Source organism: Mirounga leonina, unplaced genomic scaffold (genome assembly GCF_011800145.1).
Source record: "Mirounga leonina isolate KUSES-001 unplaced genomic scaffold, KU_Mleo_1.0 Mir_82, whole genome shotgun sequence".
Classification (NCBI taxonomy): domain Eukaryota; kingdom Metazoa; phylum Chordata; class Mammalia; order Carnivora; family Phocidae; genus Mirounga; species Mirounga leonina.
This window is the reverse complement of record NW_023270825.1, coordinates 45,475,909-45,485,751: the sequence shown is the minus strand read 5'-3', so window position 1 is coordinate 45,485,751 and position 9,843 is coordinate 45,475,909. Positions and strand designations below refer to the sequence as shown.

The 9,843-nt window shown below is 42.3% G+C and overlaps 1 protein-coding gene across 2 annotated transcripts in view; it reads right to left on the bottom strand.

Moving 5' to 3' along the window:
• ERO1A (endoplasmic reticulum oxidoreductase 1 alpha) overlaps nucleotides 1-4,007 on the bottom strand; it is a 55,699-nt gene extending 51,692 nt beyond the window's left edge. For both annotated transcript variants that reach the window (XM_034993342.1, XM_034993343.1), the window contains exon 1: nucleotides 3,722-4,007. In XM_034993342.1, coding sequence (XP_034849233.1) covers nucleotides 3,722-3,835 — 114 coding nt within the window. In that variant the 5' untranslated portion in view covers nucleotides 3,836-4,007. The remainder of the gene's footprint in view (nucleotides 1-3,721) is intronic.
• Between the last annotated feature and the right edge of the window lie 5,836 nt (nucleotides 4,008-9,843).

The window sequence follows — 9,843 nt, the reverse complement described above, 5'->3', positions numbered from 1 at the left end:
ATCGGGCTCCCTGCTCAGCGGGGGGTCTGCTTCTCCCTCTGACCCTCCTCCCTCTCATTCTCTCTGTCTGAAATAAATAAATAAAATCTTTAAAAAAAAAAGAATATACTCCTGCTAGCACAGTGCTCACATCCTGTATTGTAACTTCCCTAATACTTGCTGAGTACCAATTATGTACCAGGCTCAGTACTCTGGAGTATCAAGGAATGGGACTAAGTTTTTAAATTTTTAGCTTAGGTCTTGATCTCTCAAAACTTATTCATAATAGGCCTCAATAAATGCTTATTGAATTTAATCTGATTATTTGTAGAGCTTTGTACATTTTACTTCAATAACTTCCTAAGGCCAAATAACCACATGCTGCTTTCGCTCCATTTAGAGTAGAATCCCTACTACCAGACACCTGCGCAAGAGTGTGATGAGGGGTGATGTGGTAATTCAAGGCAGAAGCATAAGAGAGACTGGCAACAGGAAGGGAGAAAAAGACTATTACCAAAGCAGACTCGACAGAACTTTGCTGCTAATTGGGTACTGCAAAGAGAATGAGAGATTTTAACTTTTATTTCTAAACTTTAGGTCGAAAGTTAGTCTTTAATTTAATGTCTAGCATTATTTACTAACTTTTTTTAAAGATTTTATTTTTTAAGTAATCGCTGTACCCAACATAGGGTTCGAACTTACAACACCGAGATCAAGAGTGGCATGCTCTACTGCATGAGCCAGCAAGGCATCCCGACTAACTTGTTTCTTAAAATGCTTAGGATCAAAACTAATGATGTAATGTATGGTGATTAACATAATAAAATTAAAAAATAAAATAAAATAAAATGCGTAGGATTGGGGCATCTGGGTGGCTTAGTTGGTTAAGCACCTGCCTTCCGCTCAGGTCATGATCCCGGGATCCTGGGGCCCTGGGGTGGAGCCCCACATTGCAGGGAGCCTGCTTCTCCCTCTCCCTTTGCCACTCCCCCTGCTTGTGCTCTCTCACTCTGTCCAAAAAATAAACAAAATCTTTAAAAAAAAATGCTTAGCGACTGAGCCACCCAGGCGCCCTTTCTCTGCCTCTCCCCAAGCTCCAAAGAACTTTATTCACTAAATTTTAAGTTCTTAAGGGCAAGGATCACACCACAGTTATTTCTATATTCCAAATATTCAGGTCAATGTACACAGTATTTATAAATGTTTATTGAATGAATAATTTCCACCATTTGTCTCCTCTCATCTTTTCTTCCACCATTTTTTTCTTTAATTCTGTGTGTCTCTCTCATTTCTGTATACATCTATGTCTATATGCTTGTCTCCAATTTTCTCTTCATGTCTATTCATCACTTGTCCCTTATCCTCCTTACCCCCATCTCTTCCGTTACTACCATAACAGTATTTGTTTCAATCTATTGAATTGAAATTGATGGTCTCTGTTCTTAAATTGATTTAAATAGACCATTTTAAAATTTTTTTTTAAGATTTTATTTATTTATGTATTTGACAGAGAGAGAGAGAGAGCAGGAGAGCACAGGTAGGGGGAGCGGCAGAGGGAGAGGGAGAAGCAGGCCCCCCGCCGAGCAGGGAGCCGTATGTGGGGCTCAATCCCAGGACCCCGGGATCATGACCAGAAGGCAGTCGCCTAACTGACTGAGCCACTCAGGCACCCCATTTTAAATTTTTCTTTTTTTTTTCTTTTTATTTATTTATTTATTTATTTATTTATTTTTTTTTTAAGATTTTATTTATTTGAGAGAGAGAGAATGAGAGAGAGCAAGCACATGAGAGGAGGGAGGGTCAGAGGGAGAAGCAGACTCCCTGCTGAGCAGGGAGCCCGATGTGGGACTTGATCCCGGGACTCCAGGATCATGACCTGAGCTGAAGGCAGTCGCTTAACCAACTGAGCCACCCAGGCGCCCTTAAATTTTTCTTAAAACTGTTTTTTACCATGTAGCCCTCAATTTATTATTTTTTTTAAAGATTTTATTTATTTATTTGACAGACAGAGACACAGAGAGAGAGGGAACACAAGCAAGGGGAGTGGGAGAGGGAGAAGCAGGCTTCCCGCTGAGCAGAAAGCCCGATGTGGGGCTCTATCCCAGGAGTCTGGGATCATGACCTGAGCCAAAGGCAGACGCTTAACAATTGAGCCACCCAGGCACCCCTCAATTTATTATTTTTTAAAGTTGATTCTGAAAAGAAAAACAGTCACTCTTGTTCTAAAAGGAAAAGAAAGGGATATAACAGATGTTTGTGTTCGGGGACTATTCAAATCTTGAAAATATTATAAGGGTGGGGGAGCTAAAATACTAATCAGAAGAAAAAAATATTAAAAAATTAAAAACTCCCCAATTTTAATCAGATATCTAAAAAGGTTATGGGGGGGTAGTGAAAGTTGAAAAGTTCAACGTGTACTATTATTTCTAAAAATCTAAAGTGTAGTTGAAAATGTTACATTGGACATCTTCTTTCAACACTAACTTATTTTAAAATCTCTTAACTTCGACTTTACTTATTTGTAAATGTTTACACTTTGTGTTATGTTGTATTTGTAATCTGTAGAAAATGATCCTTCTTCCTTTGAAGTACTTGATTGTGTGCAGTTTGTCGAACCCTGAAAGTAAAGGAGCTTTTCAATCTTAGTTGTAAAGCAGCAATTTCCTTTCAGCCTCTCCTACTCAGTTAACATCTCAACTCCCAAATCACTAAGCAAATCAACAAAATGCAAGAATATAAAGCAGTGAAAGAGACAGTTCTTCCCCCATGATATTGATTTATTTTTTCCTCCCATAATATTTAAAGTTGTTTCTTTACTCTGTGAAATAGTAGCATTGCCCCTACACATATAAAAGGTTATTTCTGATAATAGTACAATCCACTTAAAAGGAAAAATTTGGATGCCTACCCTCAATTTCGTTTATATGTAATTTTTATCAACAGAAGCCAACCAAAACGTGACTTGAAGAGTAATGATATTAAAATACAGAATACTGTAGATCCAAAAACCTCTAAATTTCTTTGACTTTTTTTCTCAAGGAACCCACATCGTTTACTAAAAAGAGAAAATGATCATAAGTTTGTGATTAAACTTGTGCACTGAGGAGTAAGGCTCATCCTCCCAAAATGGGCGTGACGTTAAGAGAATCTCATCGCATTTAGGAAAAAGAAAGGACGCACGGGGCGAGGAGCCACAGGGCAAGCCGCGGCCCCAAAGACACAAGGCAGTTGGGCTTAGACACAGAAAAGCCCCACGAAGCCCTTCTCCTGCCTGACAACGAGATCTGAGAGTAGCCCCCCCTTCAAAAGCACATCCTGCCCAGGAAGGAGAGCAAAGGCACCCAGCATAGGCGCAACGTACACAGTTCCAGGTCAAGAGAGAAGTCAGGAAGACCCAGGTTCTACTAAAATAAATACTGAGTGTTCGCGCACAGCGTGCACGCCCTTCCGGGGCAGGGAAGACCAACAAAGATGCGTAAACCAACTCGGTAAGAACATAATAGCGTGCGCCCACACCTCTCACCCCACACCGGATCCGAAGCGCGGCTGCGTTGGGACTCCGGTCCACACCAAGCCAGGCGAGCTGCAGAGGACTCGGCCCGGCAAGAGAGCAGAAGCTCTGGGGGCTCGTCCAGGAGGGTGGAGACGCAGAGATACTCCCAGTCCCTCACCTGCAGGGGCGAGCGGGACCGAGCGCAGGGGGGAGGCGCGAAGCACCGGGAGCGGCGCGCACAACCCTCACCTGGCAGAAGCATCTCTGCGCCGCCGTCACAGGGGGCTGCTGCCCACCATGACCCGAGCCGAGCAGCCACACGGCCCCCACGAGGCCGATCAGGAAGACCCAGCGGCGGCCCATAGCCGCTCTAGCCGATCGTCACCCGGCGCCTCGCGGTCCCAGCACTCGGGCGCAGGCCGCGCGTCCGCAGATGAAGCCCGCGCGGGCCGGCCTCCGGCGGCGCCCCACCTCCGGGCCGCCTCCCAGGCCCGCCCTCGGCTCTCCCGCCTCTCAGCGGCCGCCACCTCCCGGCGGAGCCTGCGGACGTGCCTAGGCGCCCGCAGCGGGCCGCCCGGGGCCTCGAGTCGGCTTCCTTCCCCGCGCGTGAGGCTGACGCACAAAGCCGCTTCCCGGGTCGGCCCCGCCCGGCGCGCTGCGCCCGTCCCCGGCCCCCCTACGCCCGGCGCCTGGTCCCTCGCTCGGGTGCTGCCGCCCCAACCCCGCGCGGGAGTCGGGGGCCCTTCCCGCTGCGAGAGCGAGGGCGAAACCGGAGGGGTCTGGGTCTCCCCGCAGCGCCCCGCCCCACCCCACCCCCGCACTCCCGGCCAATCCTTCGGTATCTCAAAGCGAGGAAGGAAAACCGTACGGATTACGCGTCCGCAGTGTCCCTAGCCGTCTTAAAGCTGAAAGGGACATGAGTGATCATCTAGACCAGGGCTGCATAGGTAATTTAGGGTTTCTAGTAGTTACGTCGAAAGAGCAAAAAGAAACAGGTGAAGTTAATTTTAATATATTTTATTTAACCCAATATATGCGAAACATTTCGAAATATACTCAATACTAAATTATTCATAAAATATTTTACATGTTGTTTTTAAATCTAATCTGGTGTGCATTTTATGCAAACTAGCCACATTTCGTAGTCAAATGTAGCGAGTGGCTACGATTGTATCCGTCAGCGCAGGTGGAAACTTCCTCTCATTTCATCTCCCCAGAGCGGGGAGATGACGTGAGGAAAAGACGAGCTCGTCCTTTAATTCCGAGCCGTGGATCTGAGTCTAGAAGCCTTTTTTTTTCAAGGAGAAATTTTCACGATGAAACTGGAAAGCTTCCCAACATCTTATTAACATTTCCAAATATTTCAAATTATCTTTTTTTTTTTGATATGTCATTTTTTTTAAAGATTGTATTTATTTATTTGACACAGAGAGAGAGAGCGAGAGCAGGAACACAAGCAGGGGGAGCAGGAGACGGAGAAGCAGGCTACCCACGGAGCAGGGCGCCCGATGTGGGGCTCGATTCCAGGACCCTGGGATCATGACCTGAGCCGAAGGCAGACGCTTAACGACTGAGCCACCCAGGCGCCCCTTGGTATGTCATTTTTAATGAAGTAGCTTAGGATATGGTAGGCCCCAAATAGGTATTACTTCTGTTTTCCAGCTGAGAAAAATAAGCATAGAAAGTTTATATATGTTATTCAAAGTTACATGATATGCTAGAGGTGAGACTCAAACTCAGATATTTCTTACTTCAATGCCCATAACCTATGCTCTGCTTTCACTTGGCAAGTGGACTGTCGCATCGTAAAATGTCATCAACCATCTGAGATCCTGGTGGGCCTGAGAAGCTCAGATTCTAATATCTACAATATGCTACATTTACATATTAATCCAATCTCCCTCTTTGCCTAGCAACTTCTTTTTCATCATACCTGTCTACTGATCCTACTTCTCTCTCCAGGGCCAGACCCAGCTCATTCATTGCCTCTTCAACATGGTCTTTCTGGTTTCCTCTTCACCCATTTCCAGTCTCTAAATGAATTTCAATTCAATAAACTTACTCTATGCCAGACTAAGCTTGACATTAGAGATATAAAGACATAAGGTCCAGTCCCTGCATACAGAGGGACACGCTACAGAACTTAGCATGTAATCCTTTATGACATTTCTACTTCATGTTTCTACCACTGAATTGTAATCTCTTTCAACTCTTCAAGCGGGAATTTTGCCTCAAACATACCTGTGACTCTCAGTATCTTAACAAGGCTTCTCTGCCTGTGTTTGTAAAATGAATGAATATTTTTTCATATACAGTATTAATATCTGAAGATTACACTCTCAAAAATAAGAGATGAAAATGGAGAAACTAAATGAATAAAGCCTAAAATTGCAGGAGGAAGCAATCTGAATATGAATCAGCTCTGGATTTCACCCTGATGCAATAAACCTGTAATTTGGGAGAGTTTAAAAGTATGAACGTTCCCAGGATGAAACCTCCATTCCTCAGATTTGAACTCTTGCCCACAACAAATTTCTAGCAAACTTGTAATCAGAAACCATCACCATATAAGACCATTTAGTTTTTACTTTATTGCTTTTTCAGCTTTATTGAAGTTTAATTGACTAATAAAATTGTAAGATATTTAAAATGTATGTCATGATGATCTGATACACAGATGCCATTGTCAAAGGATCCCCCCCACTGAGTTCATTAACACATCTATCATCTCACATATTTACCTTTTATTCCTCCTTGGTGAGAACATTTAAGTTCAACTCTCTTAGCAAATTTCAATTATACAAATAGTTACCAACTATAGTCACCATATTAGACATTAGATCCTAAGAACTTATTCATCTTATGTTTGAAGGTTTGTACACTTTTGCCAATTTCTCCCTACCCCTCCTCCCCCCAGCCCCTGCCAACCAGTTTTCTACTCTCGTTTCTATGAGCTTGACTTTTTTATTTTTTTTTAAATTTCACATGTTAGTGATACCATGCAGTATTTGTCTTCCTCTGTCTGGCTTATTTCACTGGGCATGATGCCCTCAAGCCTATCTATGTTGTAGCAAACAGCAGGATTTCCTTCTTTCTCGTAGCTGAATCATAGTCCATTGTATATGTATACCACATCCCCTTTATCCATTTATCCACTGATGCACACTTAGCTTATTTCCATACTTTGGCAATTGGGAATATGCTGAATGAACATGGGAGTGCAGCTATCTCTTTGAGATAATGGTTTCATATGCACCCAGAAGTGGGATTGCTGGATCTTACTTTATTGTCTTAATAATTATAATTTTCCCTTTCAGCTTTGTCAGGGACTTTAGAATGTGTAAAACACAGTTTTATACACATTGCATAACGACCACTGACATTTATTTCCCCGAAAATCCTTCAAGTTGGTCCTTTTTGTGTGAGTTTACTTTTCCCACTCTGCCTGCTCTGGAAATCACCTCACCTGTGTTAGGGCCTATGAAATAACTGATTAGTCATTCAGTAACTATTAAGGAGCACCCACAGGGCACACAGTTCAACCTTTGCTCTCCAAAAGTCCAGCCTCCCTTCTATTATACCTTAGCTAAACAACATTAAATTTTTTAGAGATGAACAAGGTCACAACCTTGTTATTCTAATACCAGTGATTATAACAATAACATAACTTAGATTTAGTGTACACAGCATTTCTTGATGGAATTCTGATTACCTGTGCAAACAACAGCTATTTTTTTTTTTTTTTAATGACCAAAGCCGGAAATGGCTTGAACCCAATTTCTCAAAATGAGACATGGAGATTTCTGTAGGAAGCTTCTCAGTACCTAAACATTTTCTGGCACTGAATAGGCTGGAAGGAAATCATCTCAAGGGAAAAATTTGCTCAAGGAAAAGGAATATTATGACACGCAAGAGGAAGAAAGGCTAAGTAAAAATCTAAAGGTCTGGTGTTGATAGTTGATTAGATCTATTTATCTAATTAGTATTTATTGAATATAAATATGCATGTTATACATTGCTAGAATTTTCTCCCAAGACACTTGAAATTATTTGAGATGGGGAGAAATGCCACCTAAGTTCTATCTTCACCTCCTTTCCCTCATATTCCTGGAATAACAAGCTTCATATAGTAGTAACTGACTTATTAACTTCCCACTTACACTTTAACCCCACTGTGCAGTGAGGTTTCTAACTCTACCCTCCTACTCCTCTATATCTGGCCATCTTATGGTCAAATCTAATTACCATTTTCATGAGATCATGAAATCTCTGCTGCACTTTGACAATGCTCATTCCATCCTCCAGTTCAGTGTCTATGCACCAAACACTCCAGATTCTCCTTACACTTCTCTAGTATTATTTAACTGTCTCCTTCATGGGCTTTCCCCAGGCTACATCTAAGATGTGAGTGTTCCCCAGGATTCTATCCTCTGTCCAGTGCTCTTCTTCTATACTTGCCCCTGATGAAACTTGCCCATTCTCACAATTTTAAATACCTCCTCCCTGCCAATGTCTCCCAAATCTATTTTTCTAGTTCAGATCTCTCCCCGACATTCAAAAGCCAACTGCCTATTGGACACAACCATCTGCTTTCCTCACCACCATCCATATCTAGACACCTAAGAAGCAGGAAGCCACCCTCAGTTTCTCCCTTTTTTTCACCAATCAATAGATTTGTTATCTATTAGTCAACCAAGTCCTGCCAGTTCTTTCTTCAATTTATTCCCTGCTCTCCATCTTTATGACCAAGGAGTTAGTTTCAGCCCTTATTGTCACTCACCTGATTTATTGTCACATTTTCTTAAATGATCACCCAGGCTCTAAGCTTGTCCCCATCAAAAAACAGCCTCAAAAAAAAAAAAAAAAAAGAAACCCCACAAAAAACAGCCTCCATGCTAGCCTGATTTCTCAAAAATATAAATCTGACCACATCACATCTGTTTAAAAACTCCAATGCTCCCCACTATCTGAGGAATCAAATTCAAGATTCTCAGCATGATATTCAAAGTCCCCATGATCTGGCCTCACCTATTTTTCCAGCTATATCTCTAATACCTCTCTGCCTTACAGTCACTGAACTATTAACAATTCCCCGTATAGACCTTGTTTCCACCCTCCATGTTTTTACTCACTCTGTGTCCACTCCTGAAATGTTTTTTGCCCTGCCTTATATGGACCATCCTCACTTCATCTGGCTAACTCCTTTAAGATTAAGCTCAGGCAACTGCTACCTCCATGAAGTCTTCCCTAACTCCTCTGTGGTTGGATTAGGTTTCTCCTTTTTGGTTCTATAAGCTCATATAATTGTGCTTAGTATGTGGAATCAAATATGTATTTATGTAAATGTTCTCCCCATTCAACAGAGGGGTAGAGAACTTGCCTTGGTAGTCTCAGCTTCCTCAGCACTTAGTGTGTGAGTTTCACAAGATGACTTTTGAGTGAATTAATGAATGTACACGTAAATTAAATAATGAACTTGAGAAGATAACAGCATGAGATGTCACAGGGCAACATGTGATTATGTTTCAAACAAACATTATAAGCTTAGAGGCAAAGCAATCATTTTGGGCAGAAGTAAATTTGGATGGGACTGAGGACACAAGAGAATTGGAATTGACGAGAAAATTCACAAAAGGTATGGATGTGGGAAAATTGATGATAAAGCAGGAGCTCAACTACCAGTTGATGGATTAGAAAAAAATAAAAGAAACTTATCTAAAATTCATTTAGAACACATTTCAAGATCAAGATTGTCCAGTCAAGAAACAAGAGTGGCTACAAACTCAGGGACTCTAGACTCAGCACATTGACAGAGAGAGGGGAGAGAGTTCCAAAATGAAAGAAGGGTTGATTAAGTGAAGCCCCTCCTTGCTGAATATTAAAATGCCTCCCTTACCTCCAGCAGACCACCTGTAACACTCAGCTCCAAACCTGTAGACCTTATGCATTCCTGCTTTCCAGTCACCCCCTCATGCCTGATTTCCTCCTCTCCCATTCTAAAAGGAGAGTGGAGAATTCTTCCAGGAATAAACAACAGCATCAAAAACAACAGAACAGTTAGTGCCCCCCACTCACACACTCAGAATTCTTCTTTTATTTAATGACTCAGTATATGATCAGAATACCAAGGCTAACAAGATTGTTAAGGAAAGCCTCCAACATGAAATAGACCAAAGCAAATAAGAAAATAGGAACTTTGAGGAAACAAAGAGGGAAGAAAGAAAGACAAATAAAAAGCTATAATCATATCACCAAACACATAAGAACGGGAGTCTATAAAAAGGAACAACTAGAGGGGCACCTGGGTGGCTCAGTCGTTAAGTGTCTGCCCTCGGCTCAGGTCATGGTCCTAGGGTCCTGGGATCAGGCTC